This window comes from Anomalospiza imberbis, chromosome 14, assembly GCF_031753505.1.
Source record: "Anomalospiza imberbis isolate Cuckoo-Finch-1a 21T00152 chromosome 14, ASM3175350v1, whole genome shotgun sequence".
Classification (NCBI taxonomy): domain Eukaryota; kingdom Metazoa; phylum Chordata; class Aves; order Passeriformes; family Viduidae; genus Anomalospiza; species Anomalospiza imberbis.
Window position 1 is genome coordinate 4,148,812 of NC_089694.1, and position 19,867 is coordinate 4,168,678.

The following is a 19,867-nucleotide window of genomic DNA, read 5'->3' on the forward strand; positions in this document are numbered from 1 at the left end:
CACAGACACCAAAAACTTTCACCCACGGGTGTGTTTCTCTGAAGCTCTTAGGAGCTTTGTAGACAAACTCAACTAGAAAAATACATCAGAATAAGCAGGAGAAATAGAATTTATCTTTTTCTTCAGTTATATATAACTGATGGCTTGCATCCCAATTCAAAAAATAACTAAAAGTGCACACTAACATAAGAGATGCCGACTTTTAGAAGTCAAGTACCAGTGAAAATAATGATACCAAGCATTTCTTACTGCTTTTACTGGCAGCTCCTGAGTTTACTGCAGCATTTCTACAGTACTCAAATACATACATAAATATCTATCAAATTTTTTTAAATATTAACTAGGAAAGCAATGCACAGTGTTCCGAGTTGATAGCAGTATTTCTAAAAGTTAACATATTTTCAAGCCTTTACTTTCCAGGTACAGAACTAAAAACTGTGAGCATGTCTTTTAACACTTCTACTGCATTTGATTTGTTTGGTAATGTGCACTGCAGTGCAGGTCACTTCACAGCAAACAAAAATAATTACGATTACGCATGTATTTAACTATTTTTACCCAACATTCTCTCCAGTAAGTATGGACTGCTCAAGGGAATAAATAATCTGTAAATGAAATGAGGCATTAAGCATTTAATTCGCAGGTCAGAATACAATTAACATTAAGTTACAACCCTTGAACAAAGTTTCAGGTGTGCTGATAACGCTCCTCATGCCTTACACCTGAAACCGTGAATGCAGAACACCTGATGTGAGCAGGTTCTTCCAACCAGAGGCATCTTCATGAGGCACGAAGAAGCGAAACGTACAGGGATTTGCTATCCTTGAACAGGTAAAAATATGTTTTCATAGCAGGGTGGGGAGAGTTTAAGCACATTCAACACGTGTGAGTCTGAGCTGGGAGCTCTGCCTCATCTCCAGCCCTTCCCAGGGCTCTGCTCCTTTCAGCCCCTCCTGGAGCACCACTTGGCTCCTCACCTACAGCTCCCCTTGCCACTGCTCCCTGCATTACCCATTCCCCCACCCTATCACACCCATAAGTCTATGGCAAAGTAAAGGGGGGGAAAAAAAAGTTGGGAAATACAAGTTTTAAACATTTAACACTGCAGCATTTCAAGATTTTAAAGCGCTGGTTGTACAAGAGCAGAAATCATTAGACTGCATCTACAGGCTGCATCATATCAGATCCTGTATTTCCCCAATAAAAAACTTTGGCACGGTCACAGAAATTAACGAGATGCATTTCTTTAACCATCAACTTTCATGCTAGTCGAGTCTCAGAAACATTTCATAGAAGCATTTACATGTGAAATGTGTCCCTTAGTAATCTAATGTATTTGAATACAATTAATGTAAGCCTCAGACCGTACTTCCAAACCCATCACTTAAATAAAGCAGTGGGCGTGATGTCATCGAGGTGCCTGACATTGAAATAGGCAGCGGGAGAAGGGGTTACAGAAACAGAACGGGAGCAAGAAAAGAAGCACATAGTTCACATTAACAGATGTAGGAATAAAGTGCATCCCTAAACTGCCACCTGCAATATAAAGTTATTTGAAACAAAGCAAATATCGCATTCAAGAATAACGCCCGGTGTGCTCCCGCTTCGGCTGCGAGTGCAGGATCAGGCCCCGCACGGCACGAAATTAAGTTATTAAAGATAAAACCCCCGTTCAGTGCCACGCAGGTCGAACCAGGGACACAAAGCCCACAGTCACTGAACACGGGCACGCCGCAGCTCGGATATCGCACCCAAAGCTCGCTGAAGCGTCTGTAAAGAAAGTTTGCTGCCACAGAAAGCAGCAGCACGCTGACATGGAAATGCTTCTGGAGACGTCCCTCAGCAACTGCTGAAGCAGGGAACGGCAACTCCGAAGTGCCTGCCCCACACCCTGCCCCACGGCACCAGTGCTCCTGCCGAGCCCCGAGAGGGTTTTGTGCTTATTTAGATCATTATCATTTCTAAAGGCAGCAGCCATGAGGTCACAAACCGCGATTATAACCCCGAGTATGCAGGAGCCAGCAGGGATCCGGGGGCTCGGTGAGCGAAGCCGGGCAGGGCAGGGGCTGCGGCCGCGCCGGAGCTGCGAGTGCGGGAGCGGAGCCGCTCCGGGGGCACCGGGACCCGCAGCCGCTGCCCGCGCACCGGGCTGGCACCGCCCGCGGGAGCGCCGGAGCACAGCCGCGGGCTCCACCGCGACACCAATAACGGAGAAAACTTTTGGAGATTCGGGCTGGGCTTTTTTTTTTTTTTTTTTTTTTTTTTTTCCAAGGAGGGTTTTCGGGAACTATCGGCTTTCCCTGCTTGGAGAAAAGTTTGGAGACCGGCGCGCGGAGCCGCTCCGCCGCCCGGCGGTCCCGGCCATGGCGGGGGCTGATGGAAGCAGGGAAAGTTTTCCCTGCGGCACCGCCGCACCCCAGCCCCGCTCGGTGCCCCCCACGCCCCCCTCCCCTGGGAGCCGCGCCCCCGCCCCCGGCTGCGCTCCCCGCGGGCCGGCCGGGGGCGAGAGCGGAGCCTGCGCTCACCTCGCGTTGGTGCAGTCGTTGTACAAAGTTTCGAAGTCCTTCCTGGTGATGAGCTTGCAGCGGTTGACGCCGGGCTGGATGGCCCCCAGCCCGCGCAGGATGCGGACCTGCTCCACCGTGCACACCACGGGCGATATATCCAGCCGCTTCAGCTTGGTGTAGACCGTGTGCAGCCCTCCCACCAGGTGCTTGAGGAAGAGATCAAAGACCTGCGGCAGGCAGATCAGCTCCTGCCCCTCCACGAGGAACGAGGCCACCTTCACCCCGTGCAGGTCGACCATCTTACACTCGTTGCCGCCGCCGCCGCCGCCGCCGCCGCCGCCCGCGCCGGCCCCGCCGCCGCCGGCCGAGAGGAAAGTGTTGACGAGGCTGTTGGTGAGGCGCGGGGACTCCGCGGGGCTGGAGTACAGCGGGTCCGCCCGGAACAAACCCGCCGAGCCCCCCGCGCCGCCGCCGCTGGAAGTTGCGGCGATGACGGGCGGCGCGGACACCGCCATGGCCGGCGCGGCTCCCCGCGGCTGCCTCGGCACCGCGCTGCGCTCCGTGCGGTGCCGCCGGACCGCCGCGCTCCCGCCGCCCGCACGCAGCGCCCAGACCCCTCCCCAGCGCCGCCGGGGGAGAGTGACGGCGCCCTCCAGCCAATGCGCCCCGCCCGCCGCCAGCGCCGCCGCCGCGAGTGGCTGCGGGCGCGGGCGGGGCGGGGCAGCGCCGGCCGCGCACCTGGGGCGGGGGGCGAGAGCGAGCGAGGGCAGCGCGCCCCACCGCCCGCAACTCGGGGCAAAGTTCTGGGAGGAGCCCTGCGGCCGCGAGGGGGTCCCGCTGCACGGGCTGGGAGAGCGCCCCGCTCCCCGAGCTGTGACGGGATCCCGCGGGGCTGCCCCGGCTGTGAGGGGGTCTGGGTCCCGCGGGCGCTCCCCCGAGCTGTGACGGGATCCCGCGGGGCTGCCCCGGCTGTGAGGGGGTCTGGGTCCCGCGGGCGCTCAGAGGGAAGGGAGCGGAGGGGAGGCAGCGCTGGGGCCGTTCCCATCCGTTCCCCAGGGAGTCGGAGCGGTCGCTGCGCCCTGGCACGTTTGTAGCTGTTAAAACACCTGTGCCCCGCCGGAGCTGGAGGCAGCGGGCAGAGGAGTGGCGGTGCGCGGCTCCCTTCGGTACCCGAGACGAACGCGGAGCGGGAGCGCAGCGAGCGCGGTGGCACCGGCCCAGCACAGGGTGCGGGTCCACGGCCACCGAGTCAGGCCTAAAGCAAGCCGAGACCCTCCAGAGAGGGGCAGAAGCAGGACGGAGGGAGATGTGAGAGACGCAAGTTTGCGCTCACACCAGGCAAAGCCCGTTCTCGGGAGGTCGGGCACGCAGTTGTTTGAAATGCCCAGCCTCGATGCTGGGAAGCCAGTTGTGGTTTAGCTTCAGCGGGCTCGGCCCTCTCCTCACGCAGCCCCCAAAAGCCCCTCGGCCTGCGGACATCCCGGCAGCCTCCTGCAGCCATCCAGGCCGGGTGACACAAGACCTGCCGGGGCTCCTGCGCCCCTTCTCCCTGAGCAAGAGGAGCCGAAGGGTGATCAGACATCAGCAGACCCAGCGCACGCCGGCTCCATTGGTTATTTGCTTCTCACCCTCTCCCAGTGCTGTATCACACCTCTTTTCCCACCTCTTCCCGTTTTCCCTGTGTTTCAACATCCTTCTTTCATGTTTTGTTGCCACTGGTTTTCATTCTTTATCTTTCCTTCTTTCCTAGTCCTTTAACTTTTTCACTCCCCTCCTTTTTTGTTGTTTTTGTTTTGTTTTTAGCTTTCTCCTAAGCCGTTCAATAAACAAAGCAAGCAGAAAAGAATAAACAAAACTTTCCAAGTTGATGCCAAACAAGCAATACCAACAGAGCATTTCAGCTATTTCCATGATTCCATTGCCTGTGTGGGCCAGCATCTCTTTTTCTTTTGCTAGGCTTGCTTATTTAGGCACCTTCTCTGCAAAGTTTAATGTTTTCTGCATTATGAGTAATCCCATTTTAGATGAGAGAAGATGACTGTATGCTAACTAAATTGCTATATTTGTGAACATAACTGATCTTAAATTACACTCTGGAGGAACCTCCCCTTCTCTCCATTGATTTCATGTGTTCTAAGAAGCCTGGCCACTGGTTTCAGGTCTCTAACCTCACTGCCTGACACCAAGGCAGACTTTTCACATAACTTGGTTTAAATTAATGCCTTTCAATAAGAATTCTCATATTTTCTGAACTAGTTCATGCATCTTTTTAGGCTCAAACCTTTGATTGGAAGCTCTGTGGGGCAGGGCCTACTTTGGCAAAGTACAATCAAGCACTGAACTCATCTGAGATATTTATATACTGGAAGTTATAGAAATAGCTAATAACCGACTCCAGATAGAAACTTTTGGGTGTTAATTTTCTGAACGTGATTACTATTAAAAGATTTAATAAATCAGATTCAAACACTGCCCTTTTAAGGACTTTTCTTTTCCCTTTAAGATTAATGAGACAATCAAAATCCACCGTGAGAATTCTTTTTCCTTTTTGACTTTAATGCCTTCCATAAGCTAAACATATTTCTAAATAAAACTGAATTTTCACAAGGCCAGAGGAAGCCTTGCACATCAACACCCAGCGAGCTGGAGTGGCGTGAAGCAATATAAAATCATAAAGGCTGTAGTAAAAGCAGTACCCTTGAGAGGTGACTGTCCATGGAGAGAAGAACTGCTCTGAAACTCCGAAAATGCTCAAGGTTTGAGAATTAATGCCAGGCAGCTGTCCAGTTCAACTAAGCATATACAAATCAACTATATCCATGAATATTATTATTTCTGTGTGATTTTGTTAAAGACAAGGCAAAGTTACTAAAGCCTAACAATCATCCAGTAATATCTTGTCAGTTATAAAGTATCCAGATGGTTTCTTTGAATGGAGTCCAGCAGTATGTAATCTGAATGTGTACAAACTACTAAGCCTCCCTTATAGCTGAAATAAGTATTTCAGAATATTACTTTAAAATTAAGGGTTTGTTATTTTTCTTCCTTTTTGACTGGTGTGCAAAACACTCTGTTTTCTTACACTGGCAGCCATAGAAATACTGGTGTATTGTGTATTAATCCTATACCAAAACTGGCTGTGTTTGTATGGCAAGATGTCAAGTAAAGGTTCCATTTGTTTGTTTTTGTTTTTATCATCCTTGCATATGCCCCACTGGAGTGAAATGGGAAAAAGTCTTCCCTGACGCAGGAGGAGAGAGGAAAGCCCCAGTCCAGAGCATCCTGGAAATCTCTTTTTGCCAGCTGGCAGGAACATGGCTCCGGCTCTCCATGGGGTCCAGGGAGATAATGATGGGTGACACACTGAGGAAAACTAATGACAGCTAAGTGAAGCAGTGGGGTATGAACTAAAAATAATAATTTTGTCTAGAGAAGACTGGAAAGCTCAGTAGTGCTATTTGGACTTCATCTCAGTTTCCTGTAGCCAAACATGAGGGAGGACAATAAAAATAGGAATTCCATAGATATCACAATGTGATTTTTTTTTAATATATTTTTTTTTCTATGGGCTTCATAGAGGTATGTCCAATGTGAGTAGATTATAGGAAAAAAATGCTACTTTTTAGTAAAGAACTTGGATTGTCCTTAAAGTAAGTGGGAGGGAATAAATGTGAACCTAGACTTACAAGGGTCAGAAGTAATTGCGGGTCCAAAATGAAAGATAAAAGTAACCAGAAGATGCATTTGCAATGCACCCTAATCATAATGAAATGAAACACCTCTTTTTTCTGAATTTCAACCCAGCTGGAGTCTGAGTGACAAACCCTTCTCCTTGTCCTTAACAATGAAATTTCTGAGGGCCCAGTGGAAAGCTGATAACCTGCCCTAGTGAGCTCTGAGCTTATATCCTGAGCATGCAAAGCCCCAGTGGTGCTACTTCTGAGTAAAGGCTTGAAAAGGAAGCAAAAACAGTATTAGCTTTCTGCTGGGTTCGTGTTTAATGCCTTGAGAAGGAGTACCCACAATTATATTAACAAATGTAGGCCACTGACGTGAGAGAAAGAGACTGAAATTAGTGTGTCATTCTTTGTGCCCACATTTTTCTAGACGCACTCGTACTTGACACTTGTATTCAATTTAGTTCTGACATTTCAGCTGAGGTTTTTTTGGAATTGTGGATTAAAACTTCCCACCTCAACATCAAGGGTTTTACATAAAACTGATGAATCTAAATGTCTAAGTATCAATAGAAAAATGATCCCTTCTCTTAGGTGATTAAATGTATTGTATTAATGTGTGCATAACGCAGAATCAATAAATAATGAATTACCACTGATTGTAATTGAATGTTTTCATAATTTTATTGTCAGCCATGATAAATAATCAGTACATTTATACTGCATTAAATTAATTAGTGTGTCATTTCTATTACATACATCAGCAGTGAAGTAATGCAGTGACATCTGTTTCTAATGTTTTAAAGATGTGGTATTCCTTATTAAGTAAAAGGAAGAGTTATTAGAGGTATTTCCTGTGATTGGCAGTTATACTGGTACAGTCAAAGGGATCAAATGAAGGAACTTGCACTCTTGGCAAATGCTGCATCTCAGCCCTTAATGGCAGAAAGTAACAATGATTGCAGTGAATTTTGCTGCTTTAGGATTTCAGAAAATCCTGCCTGCCTTTCTAGAGAAAGTAAGAGCAGATCCCTACTCCTTTATACAGCTGGGAAGATTTTAACATGCAAAACAATTAAAGCTCTACAGAAGAACCAGGCATCCACCTCCATTTCTCTATCCATTTTTCTGCCTCAGTCCTCCATACATACAAAGGAATTCCCTACTAAGTGCTCATTAAAAAGTCTCAGATTAAGCCTTTTTTGGCTGTGATGTTCTCATGTGGCAGTGTCTGGACTATTGGGTCTGTAATCTTTCCTGGAAGTCACACTAATGTGACATAGCTTAGCTTTGTGCTGCTGTTAATTGTGTTACCTGCAACAGAAATAGGAAATTGAGGAGATGATGCAAACACCAGAATCAAGAAGTGAAGGAGTAGAATAGGAGGAACAGAATAAATTGAATATACAGCAAATAAGCACGAAGCAAACTGTGCCAGAAGGAGGGCTGGTTTCTAAATGACTCCAGTGTTACAAATGGGGTGATAGGAGTAAAACCCACTGAGCAACAGCAGTTACAGAAGACAAAAGAAGTCTGGGGTTCTTGATTATGCTGTCTTTTCCAAGACACATGCGGTCATCCTTAACTTTTCTGTACCTTACACCATCTTTAAAAAGAATATTGGAAAACTTAATGTTACAGCTTACCTGGCTAGAGTTCTTCATCCACAAAGCAGTTTCTAATTTTAATCTTAAAATTTTCATACTAACAATGGGCATCATAATATTTAAGCAAAATGAAAATGATTCAGAGTTAATTTTATTCTTTCCAGTGCAAGTCTCACACATTGCTTCTGACTGATCACTGACTACTTTGCTCAGATTTGGGTGGGTGGTCTCTGGACAACCGTGTGCACCCAGCAGTTTGTCCCCATGGCTTGCCCTGGGCCCAGGGAGCTCTGGCTGGTTTGGGAGAGCCCTGTGTGGGCAGGATTGGTGGCTGCTCAGTGGCAGAGCTGCACATTTAATACTCTGTGAGCTCCAACCTCGCTCCAGCCCAGGTGAAACAGTGCCTCAGGGCTCCCTCCACGCACTGAGCGTGAAGTGGGGCCTCCTCTTCGGCCAACCCCCAACAGACACAGCCCTTAGAGAAGTTCTGCAGTTCACAGAACGTGCCCCGAGCTCCCAGCTCATGCTCTATGTGAGGCATGAAGGATGTGACCATTCACTACAGAGCCTGAGATAACTAAAGCACACACGTCCTCTCGGACAAGGTCCCCTCCACTTTTCCTATTCATCACAATGTCGCTTGTGTTATCACTGGAGAGATGTGACCTGCCACGTTTGGCACTATCACTTTCTGTCTAACAGATGTGTAAATACCTTTTCTGAAAGCCAGCGGCACATTTGTCATACAAAAATGTGAGTGGTACTTTTGAGCTTGTCCCAATGAAATCCATGCATACAAGATGCAGTCATTGCTAATGATCCCCCACATTAATCTGGATTTTGATTGAGGAGTGAGGGCAACAAAAGGAGCAGAACCTCAGTGGAACAAAGCTGACTAACACAAGATACCATCATCGTTAAGGTTCAAAATTGTTTGCACCTTTTCTTCTTCAGGAAGAAAACTTAATACTATTAGATGTGTATTGAAGTTAAAACACACTTCATAGCAAAGCTCTGTGAACACAATTCGTGTACATCAATATATTCAGTAAGTTATCAGACCCAGATGCTTGTTACTACTCCCAGAGGAACAAGATTAATCCCATCTCTCCATATTTGCAGGTCAGTTAAAGAAAGCAAAAGTTTTTCTGCACTGTCTGTCTGAGCATCTCAGCCCTAGTCTGAAGGCACCACCATCTAGTGGGATAAGAAGGTATTTAATTTTCTTTACATTCTTTTGGTATTTTTAAACATGGACATCACATTCTATTTGAAGTAGCAAAAAAAAGTTTCTAGTTTTTTTTTATTTATACATATAAGGTTCATGTGGCCCTTCCATTAATTCTCATTTCTGTTTTAACTGCAAATCATTTTCCAATAAAAACCTTAGGAGTCGTTTCCTTGAAAATAGGTTTTCACGAACAGAATTTTATCAATGAGAAAACAATTTACAGCTCTCCAGACTGAGTGGAAGTGTAATTGATTTATTGACTAAATATTTCCAGTATTTTATTGAATCTACTTTGTGGAAATCCAATTGGCAGAATTATTAATATTGTGAAAGCAATCATCTTGAGCTCATCTTTAAAACCTACATGTATTTTAGGGAGTAAAGATCCGTCCTTGCAGTTTTCCACAGAGCCATTAACTGTACAGCTTTTGGTTGTAAGCAGAGTCTGACCATTAAGTCCCATCTAAAATAAATTCCCAAGCTGAATGCAAAGCATTCCTTTTACCTCTAAGAGTGACCATTTATTGTACTTTGCCTGTGCTGATATCCTGCCTGCTACCTGCTCTTATTTGGTTTTCCTTTCATGCATTTACAGTTGGGCAGGGTAGTGACAGGGATTTTCTGTGGGGGAGGGAGAACCTCAGTGTGAGTTCCTTTGGTTGGGTTTTACCACACAATGTGTGCATCTGCAGCTGTTATCCTAAGATGCCTCCTTGTGTTCAGGTCTCATTGATCTTGTTACAGCATTTCACAAACAGAGGGATAATTGATTTACATCATTCAGGAGTCCAGATCTTTTATAAGCATGAGAGTAAATATTAAGAAATTACCATATTTTTAAATCCTATAGGTTGATTTTTTTTACTATCTAAACCAGTAATGAAATAATAGAGATTTAAATACTTCATTACACAGATAATATTTTAGTATTCATAATGTGGGCCTGCTTCTGTTTCCATGGAAGTGAGTGATATTTTTACCTTGGATACTACTAGACATTTCAGTGTTTTACTATCTTCAAATTATAGAAATCTTATTGACACAAATGGAGATCTATGGGTATTTTGCATTGAACATCAATTTTATGATACTGTCTTTTCAAACACTACATTTCTTCTGAAATCTATAAAGTAATATCAATCTATGCTGCCAGTTCCTACTGAAATCAGTCTGGAGTTCTGCGTAAAAATCAATGGAACTGGTCCAAACTGGTTGAGGTAGTAAATGCCATTTTGACCCTTTCATCCCTGAACCATGTGCCCGGGAAGGCTTGAATTTCACTTAGAATGCAAATTTAAAAATAGGCAAATACTTTCACTGGGGATACTGCTTGCAGTTGATGAGGTCCAGGATGTTCTACCTCACACTCCCTTAGAGGAATAAAAATCCCACCTAAATAAGAGGTCTGGGATGTACAGGGAATTAGGAGGACAGTCTGGAGAGAACAGAAGACAGGTGTAGGGAAGTTCAGACCAGATCTACACAACCTCCTGAGTTCACACAGAACTTTCAAAAGCCTCTCCTTCAGAATTCTTATCTATTTTTCAACTCCCCGCGGAGTGAGCCTGGTCCTGAGGCCTTCCTGCCACTCTGACAACTCTTGGGTCACCTTTTTCACAGCTCTGATGGAGGCTGAAGAAAATATAATGAACCTATTTTTTGTTTTTTTGGTAAACAAAATTATTTAATGAAATTAGCTCCAGGATACTCCATAGTTCTTTACAGGAAGTGGAGGGAAAGGTTTCACTGGGGATTCACTCTGCTACTTTAGCCCGGTCACAAAGCCCAAGCTGCTGAGGCTGAATCCACAGTAGAACTGAGTCTGTCTGAATGTCAGTCAAAGCAACTCAGAGTGAGACCAGAATCAAATATTTAAGAGCAGCTTTTGTTTTTAACTTGACCAATCTCTGTGTCTCACTATGTTCCCTGAGCTTTTGGATAAAGCCATATGAAAGAAGCGTCTTTCATCATCTTCAAGAGACATTATCTACCTTTTTAGACTTTTATCTACCTTTTATCTACCAAGAGACATTTATCTACCTTTTATGACTTTATCTACCTTTTTTCCTCTTTCCTACTTTCACATCAAGGTTGATGTGACAAACATTCATAACCCAGAAAAATACATAATCTTACATAAACCTGGTTTTATACACTGTAACTTCATTGACTTTCTGATGGAATTACCAGTGACTTGTGGAGGCATAAAGATGATCAGGCCATGAATTGAAAGTACAGGTTGGAACACCTGTGATCATAATTATTTAATGCATAACCGTCCTGCAGGTTAGAATTTAAAAATTCTCCTTGCCCATATTTATAATATTAAAACTTGTTAGTACCCTGGGAAACCATCACTGATATCTTTCATTAGTATTATGAATTATAGAGTATTTTGCATTGAGGAGCACTGCAAACTGAAAGCATTTCTTCAGAATTTTTTCTAAAGGGATGTCTTACAATATTGATTCCATTATGATTTTCAATATGACAAGATCTTCCCTATTTTTTCCCACAAGGTCTATGAATATAGAATAAAGCAAGGTTTAATAGATACTTTGCAGTGTAAATATTTTTTCCCTAAAATGTAAATGTACACTATAGTTTAAAAAATTGAACTGAATGTTGTATTTTAGATAGTGGTCTATTTTATATAATCAATAGAATCAAAGAAAACTGAAAATTTTAAAAAATTGTTTTGCTTAGAGTGATAGGACTTCAGACACCAATTTTATTTGCTATTTTAATAATGAATGTTGATTGAACACACTGTGGTCACTTCAGTGCATGAAATTAGCCAGGAATCCCGGGTTTGCTGATATTTTCCATTAATTGAAACTTCATTGAATCCAGCATCATTCAGTGCAATCCTTTTCCATATAAAATACACGTTAAAAATTCCAATTCCTGGACATAGTGAGGAAACTTTAAAGTCTGTCTTTTGGCCAGAGGTTTTCCATGGCTGTGCTGCAGCTCATCAATTTCCAGTCTGAATTCTGACAATTCCTCTGCCTAAGAGCAGCCACTCAGGAAAATCCTTCCAACAGGCTCTCCTCAGTGTACCTCCTGGGCAGAGGCAGCTCATCTGTGAGTTTTTACAGCTCCAAGTGTGTTTTTAAGGTATCTTTCTGTGTAGTGGCATGAACGTGCTTCTGTTCGTTCCAAGAAAATAGGAAAGACACCATAACTGAATTGAACCAAGGCTTCCCATAGAATCCATCTTCCCAATTCCTGTTGAGGGAATTCCTGGTTGTGCAGGAAGCCATCTGAAAAGAGGCTGTCAGGAAACTGCCATCTGCAAGGCTGCAGGGAGCAATTGTTTCCAGGAGTCACAGCAACCCTGGTCAGAAACAGGATTTTAGCACTTGGCTCACTGGCCCTGATGGCAGAGTAAAGGAACAAAAGAAAATGAAGTAACACGAAAGGTTAAGTTCTGGAAGATCAAGCCCTGTTTTTCACAGATGCCAGGTATCAGGAATTGCAGCTATCACACCAGCTCTGATGATCCCTCTGTTGCAAAATGCTTTTCATATTCATTTCAAAGTCATCAGGGAAATGGGAATTATGAAACTTTTATTTTGCTATGCACAGTAATACAGCCTTTGTAGTCTTGATTGCTCATCTCTGGTTTGATGTGATATAAACTCAGGAAAAAGGAAACTGCTTTCACCAACAAATATTGTGGGTCTGAACTGTTCATAACTGCCAATACTGATAAACCCACACAATATAGATTTACTAGTTGAATACACAGAGTTTATGTACCAGGGAACACAGAATTAAATCCCAGCTGGATCAGTATCCATAGTGCTGAAATACAAACAATTATTAGGAACTTTGGAAATCTTTAGGAGCTCAGAGGCTACACACAGTCCCAGTTCATTAATGGACTTTTTGAATGATACCCTCATCTGGATGCACTACCACTTCAATTATTCACCTACTAATTTGTGTGCAACTATCCCTGTTTAACATCCTTTGTCTGGCTCAAAAGGGCAGATTTAGCTAGCACCTCACTATTTAAAATCCCTTTTTTAGGAGCAGTTCAAAGTGCCATCCCATAGTATTTAGGTACCTGTTTTTCTGTACAATTTGATTATCTTTTTTTTTTTTTAAGAAGGACGTATGTAGTACTTCTAGATCTGACTTCTTTTGAAACATTTTCCACCTTTAAAGAAAATTACAATAGCTTCCATGAAAAGTTCAGACTGAAAAAAAGCAAATGAAAAACCCCAAGCACTAAAGCACAAAACAGAAAAGAATTGCACTGACATGTGAAATGTGTTAAAAATTCTTCTTTGAATCAGTCATTTAGACATACAAAGATAATGATGATGATTATGATGACAATAATTATAATCAACTAAAATTTAAATTCATCCATTTTCTTCTATGCAAATACCAATTATATTTCTTTTCTTTAAAATGAATGTGACCATTTTAAGTAGTTATTCTTGCAAATCTTCCTAATAATCTGCCTCAACATTGACAACAGCACAGCATTCTTCTGAAGTGGGGGGGGGGAAATTCTGTCTCTTCTGGCTTAATGGAAGGGCCGAAATGAGGGTCTTTATATAGAATTAATATTCCTATCCCAGTGTGAGGAGCTACAGCATATTCCTTATTTACTCCATCAAACAGAGGAGGAAGTGCTGCTCCTTAGGTGCTAAGGAGGTGCAAAAAGGGGAGGGCTCCCATCAGTTCTGCTCTCTGGGTTTGAGCCATTTCAGGCACAGAGCTGCAGTAGAGAGAACAGCTCGAAGTCTCCTTCCTCCCTCAGAGATTCTGTGGTGCAGAATGCCTGAGAGAGGTGGTTGGAGCTCTAGGAATAACTGCTGTGCTCCTGGAGAAGTTACCTTATGGAAGAGCTGTCCTGGGAGTCCTGCATGGATCTGGGATCTGCTAGGCCAGCATCTTATCCTGAAAAAGATGATGCTAAAACTAAACAAACAACTTTCTAATGAGTACTGTGCATTATGATTTATTACACTCAAAATTAAAATTCTCATTCAGACTACAAGATTTGACCTTTTATTGTTTTCATTTTATATATTATCACTCTAAGAACACACAGCCTGGAGAAAATGCTGTTATCAAGGCAATGGGGTTGAAATTCAGGTTGCAGATATTGCCCACTGAAAACAAATTAAAATGCAAACATCTTAAAAAACACTAAATACCTCAATATAGCTGGCCCACATAGTGTTTAGAGTAGGAGCATTCTTTTCCTAGACATATAGTTTAATTAAAGTTTAATAAGTGCAATGTGGATTTCTTCTTTTCTGCAGAAGAAAAGGCAGCATTTAAATGGAGTGTACTATGTTTGGATTAATGAAAAATGGATGTTAAATCCTGTCCTGAATTCTCAAAAGCATCACACATACATACAGTCTGGCACCAGTTTACTGCTTCTGAAAGACAAACAAGAGCTTTTCTCATTTCTGGAAGCAAGCTGAGTATAATATCATTTGAAACGCCTTAAAGATTTCAGTGCACCACTACTGCTACTCTCTGGCTTTAAAATCCTAAAGAGAGTATTTTAAACACAAAACTTGCTTGAACTGCAATGTTGGGAAAGAAATGCTTAATAAGGAGGCCTTTTCTGTATGTGAGTTTAGTAAATTGTTTTATCAAAGAGGTGATTACACATACTCCTGTTTGTTAGCTGATAACTTTCTTTTTAGCCACAGCCCTTTCACAACTTCACTTTGTCCCCAAATCACCCTGCTGCAGCTGAGATATTTGCATACATGCCCTTTTAGAGGAAATAGAGGAAGAGGGTCTGGCAGCCCCTCCCTGGCTGTGTGTACCCTCAGATAATGTTAAATTTCCACCACTGCAGCAGCAAAGCCCGAATTAAATCTCTGCTCTTACACAGAGCTCCAAGTGGAGCCCTGACAGTCCCAGCCTTGGAAGTGAGGCAAATCAGCCTCCAACAGAGATTTTATCAAACCTGGAACAGTGTTTGCTTTATCATTTTTAGTCACCTGCTTCTGTCATTTCAAATGTAGTTGTTGTATTAATTTTTAGCAGTTATCACCAATAGCCTGATTTACCTGAAAGTCAGTCCCTGGCTGTTACTCACTTTTAACTTTCTGCTGTCTCTTGGCTACAGTTTGGTGTTGGAGTCCTTGGTGACACGTGTGTCTTCACAAGAATCCCAGCTGGCAAGAATTCATTTCAGCTGAGGCCTTTATAGTCTTTTGTTTATGGTTTCTCTGGTGAAGTCTGGGCAAAAATACTGCATATGAGACACATCAATTCCTTTACTTTATGGACTACTTTAAACCCTTTTAATTATATGATAATATTTATGGGGAGTTTCCTAAGAGACCTTTATCAGTTTCAGAACTTAAAGTCTTGCTTTACCCTCTCTTTTCATTTCAGCCAGGAGCTAGTTATGATTTTCAAGACTGGAGAATGCTGCTGTTTAAAAATTACTCAATGATCTTGCACTTGTCATTCTCCTCAAATAGGAAATGCAAAACTTCCAGCCTGTGGCTGGCTGATGTTGTTTCATTTTCTGTGTCATCCATCTCCCAGACTAATTCCTGTTTTTTTCAGTATTTGTATGGGCACATTTTTAAATACATATATATAAATTAAGTTAAATAAAATAACTAGTCCTATCTCCTGTTTAAGGCAATATACAGTTCACCTTCAGGTGTAATTATGGTTTGTTATTCAAACAGAAAAGACCAAGAAGGTGAGGCTGAACTTTGCATGGTAAAACTTGTGCTGACTGTAATGAAGTAGGAATATGCAGTAATGGCTGAAGGATCTGTATTCATAAACTGGCAACAAGTCAAAAGAGATGAATAAAAGAAATGCAATATATAAAGGAACAAGAATATTTCCAGAGAAAAGAGATTAATTTCTTACCTAAGTTACAGTCTCCAGATGTGCTGGAAAAGGTACTGTTTTCCTAAGCTCAGAGAACACAAGTCTGAAAACCTCACTATGCAATAAAACTGCTTTGAGTAATATTGCAAATGAAGTAAGGCAGTAACTGAATGTCATTAGACACACTTGTCCATCTTTACTTAATCCTCCTTAAATCTTAATAAATCATAATCCTAATGAATCTTCATTTATTGCACAACTTTGTACAGCAGTCTTATATTTCCAATCAGTTTCTTTTTTCTGACTGGCACTTTCTGAAGTATCGTAATTGACCAAGAATTTTAGATGCTGGAATAGACAAAGAGTGGAACTGCCAGGACAGAAAGCATTCAACTCTGCGTTGTGGCATCCTGGACTTGGAACCAACCTGAATCTTGGGGCTGCTGCAAAGGCTTTCTCCTTTTTCCTGGATACCTGTAGTTTTAGGAAACCCACAAAACTCACTGGTAATCCTTAATGTAGCTGTAGTGGAACTTTCTTTCTGTACTCTGCCAGTTACACTGGGAGAGCAGCATTGTCAAAACCGTCATCCTGGGGATTTTTCTCCTTGGTGCAATTATCACAAGATAATTTTGACTGCCATGAGAGCCCTGCAGAATTTTTACAGATTGTCATTAATTAAAGATTGAAAAAGTAAACTCTTTGCCTTGCATGGTTACATTAGTCAAGTGACATGTAGTTCTCTTTCCAGTCTCCGTAAGCAATCCCATAATTTACACACATCTTAGTAATCAAAAGGGCAAATTTAAAATGAGTTTCAGTGCTCCTTAGGTAGAGAATGTGGGTTTAATTAGTCAGAGTTCTTAAAATATATTCAGGTCACTGATCTACCACGGCCTGTATCGCAGGAATATTCATTCCATCCATGGGAACTGAGTGTCTGCATCCCACTGAGGATTTGCAGTATAGGGTCTAATGGCACTAATATCACACAGGTTGTATAGGCATGATTGAGGCTGACCACTGCAAGCTGTGACAGGAAGACAAACTCAGATAATGGTAAAAAAGAGGAAGTTGGAATCAAGGTTGTCTGAGAGCTTAGAATAAATTTGGAAACGAATAATTTTTTCCCAAACACGCCTGACTGTGGCGAGGCTGTTCCTGTGGTTAATGAACAATCAGGGTGGTGCACGCGTGAGTGGGTGCCAGTGGTGGAACTGCAAAACTCCGGAGGAAAACCACACTCAACTGCAGCACCACACAAACACGGCCTGAACTAATGAGCCATTTCTTTGGGATAAATCAGATTATTCACTGGATGTTTCAAGCAGCTAATGGGCCCGATCCTGCTGCTGATCCTTATTCAAACTGGTACTCAAGGAGAATTAAATTCTGTATCCATTGAGGGAACAATAGAATGAATAATGAGATTTCACACGTGAAATCACTGCAGGGTAAAGAGACTACATAACTCAAGAAAATAAAAATTCATCATAGCATTTGCTGTTTGTTTTTGGAGAAAGAAGCATTTGATCAAATGGTGGGAGATTAGAGCTTGAGATAACTAGAAACTCCATAATTCTAATGCTGATTCTTCCTAATTTTCTTTTGGAATTCAGTGTTCCTACCTGGGAAAATAAAAACCTTTCCAGACCTTATAAAATTTTGCTCAGATTACTGTACTTCTGAAAAGCAATTTGATAGAGTTAGGTATTAACTACACAAGCTTTAAAGTAACAAGGGTAGTTCTATGGACACGTGGAAATCCCAAATAAAAGTCATAAAGTAAAACACCGTGTTTTTATGAGAGATGTTTTGGTTGAGATCAAAGTTGGAAAAGTTGCTCACAGAAAAAGTATTCAGAACTGCTAAAAGTGGGATCTTAAAATTATCTTTGTGTGCCTTTCTGAACTGCTATTGCTAAAAAATCCGTATAAATCCTCTGCAACGTGTAGGATTACATATGTAGGAATTATTTCATATAACAAAAGGAAAAATTTATTCAATCCAAATGTTTAAAAAAATTACATTCAGTTTTTCAGTATGCATTTTGGAATGCATTTTGGCAATCCTAATTGATGAGACCTAGTGTAACAAAATATAGGGAAATTCAGTAATCAGGGCACAGGATGTGCAGTTTAATTACGTTGGTGTGCATTTCTATTTGTTTCTAATGTAGAGGATCTATTGGTAAAATGAATGCCCATTTTGTGGTCTGTTATGCAGAAAATGTTTAATCCAGTGTTTGATTTACTCTGTTAAATCTTCTTTATTGAATGTGCTTATTCATCCATGCAGAATTGGGTATGCTGCTTTCTGTTAATATGACATTGCAATTAAACAGCTAAAGAGAAAAACATGGCAAGACATTTTCTCAAGGTCCATGAAATTCTCATAAAAATTATTCATACTTACATATTTCACTTCTACATTTGCTGATACTAAAACTGCAAACTACAGAGAAATACTTTGGTGTTGTGTGGGACTGACAAACCTTGCAGTTAAAGATCCTGAATAATCATTTTTGTCAAATAAAAAGTACTAAGGAGGATTTCTGGTCCAGTGGATAATGACTGTCATCACAAAATAGGATTGCACTGATTGCATCTTATGAATGAAGCTAACAGGAACTCACAGCACCAAACAACAGCATTTTGTGGTGGGATAAATACTTAAGCACTTGAGAAACAGTAAGACATTGACAGTGAAATAGCTCTGCTCCAGTGCAGTCCTAGAATTATATTAAACAGCAACAAAAGGGTTTCATGGTGATGTTAGACTTCCCTGAGTGTGCCTTCCCTCAGTAGGAAAAGGATGTGCAAGGGGAGTTTGTCTTATCTCATCTAACCCATATAGTGATGCTTTGTTCCTCAGCCCAAGACATTTAGGTCAGGGACGATCCAGCACTGTGAGAATTCTGCAGCTTTATTTCTTTTGTATGTTAAAAAGTAGAAATGACAGCTCCATCCATGGAATTGCATGGGAGCTGGAAGTTTTAATCAAAATCAAACAATAAAACAATGGAAGTTTTAATCAAAATCTCTCTGGGACAGTTGGAAACATAAATATAAGGAACATAAGACATGATCATACTCCTTTTCTATCTGAATTCACAACTCCTAATTTTCTCTGTCACATATTTATCAGTGTAGTATGCAAGTGCTGCTGTTAAATCTCTATTTTTTGTTCTTGCATGGTTGGATGTTTCCTGCTAGACTGTTTTCTGTGCTCCAGCACTTCTGGCAGTACCACGGGGGTAATGTGGCCTCTGGTTTCCATTAGTCACTTTTTACTATTTTCACTATTCTTTTGCTATGTGAACAAGGAGCTTGTAATAAGGTGTTAACAGGCTGCTAGCTGGTTTATTGTTATTATTGATTTAAGGTGCTAAGACTTTAATATAATCATACACAGTGAATCATATTAAGAGATTAGTTTAAAGCCATATAAGCCATTAACTATAAAATAAAAACTTTCCAGAAATTTCCAGCACATTCTGGCACAGGTGTTATGTGCTGGGTTATTTTGCCTACATTGCTGTATCTGGCTTTTTCAAATCTGTGATTTTAGTCCTGCTGTTCTTACACTCAGACTGGTGTTACGGGAGGGGCAACTCTGAAGCAGGAGATTCTGGACTTTATCCAATTCCACTTTCTTCTCCTTGTAAGGTGAAAGAAGAGGCTGAGCAAGACTAAAGTGTGGCTTTGGGCTTCAGAGGGAAAGAAAGAGTTAATGAATGAGTTGAGAAAAAAAGAAAGGGTTTTGCATGCAGAGAATGTAGTACAGTCAAACACGTATCTGTTAATTAACAAGAATGGACACAAAATTAATGACTGATAAACTTCTAACTAACACTAATAATTTTCTTTTTAAATCTGTGTTCAACATGCTGGCTAAAGAAAAAATACTGCAATTGGGGTAAGGGAGCTTTTTTAAAAATAATGATGAAAATATTTTCTTGGATATATTAATAAAGAGCAGTGAGCAACATGACCGAAAAAC

At 41.9% G+C, this 19,867-nt stretch overlaps 1 protein-coding gene and 2 long non-coding RNA genes across 10 annotated transcripts in view; 1 reads left to right on the plus strand and 2 right to left on the minus strand.

The window, feature by feature from the left end:
• The window catches only part of DACH2 (dachshund family transcription factor 2), a 250,111-nt gene extending 246,931 nt beyond the window's left edge, over positions 1–3,180 (minus strand). For 2 of the 6 annotated variants that reach the window (XM_068204577.1, XM_068204572.1), the window contains exon 1: positions 2,526–3,177. In XM_068204577.1, coding sequence (XP_068060678.1) covers positions 2,526–3,022 — 497 coding nt within the window. In that variant the 5' untranslated portion in view covers positions 3,023–3,177. Of the gene's footprint in view, positions 1–2,525 lie in introns of all 6 variants that reach the window. The other 4 variants (XM_068204576.1, XM_068204573.1, XM_068204574.1 and 1 more) reach the window with 4 other exon arrangements.
• A 5,159-nt stretch (positions 3,181–8,339) lies between these two features.
• On the plus strand, positions 8,340–9,060 carry LOC137482318 (uncharacterized). The gene is made up of 2 exons (XR_011004008.1): positions 8,340–8,839; positions 8,919–9,060. It is a non-coding gene; the product is annotated as an uncharacterized lncRNA (long non-coding RNA).
• Positions 9,061–10,784: 1,724 nt separating this feature from the next.
• Positions 10,785–16,112, minus strand: LOC137482319 (uncharacterized). 3 transcript variants are annotated; one of them, XR_011004011.1, is made up of 4 exons: positions 15,079–16,112; positions 13,879–13,963; positions 11,073–12,174; positions 10,785–11,013 (listed from the first exon to the last, which is right to left on the minus strand). It is a non-coding gene; the product is annotated as an uncharacterized lncRNA (long non-coding RNA). The 3 variants fall into 3 exon arrangements; XR_011004010.1 differs by having other exon boundaries at positions 11,073–12,832; XR_011004009.1 differs by having other exon boundaries at positions 11,073–13,963.
• Between the last annotated feature and the right edge of the window lie 3,755 nt (positions 16,113–19,867).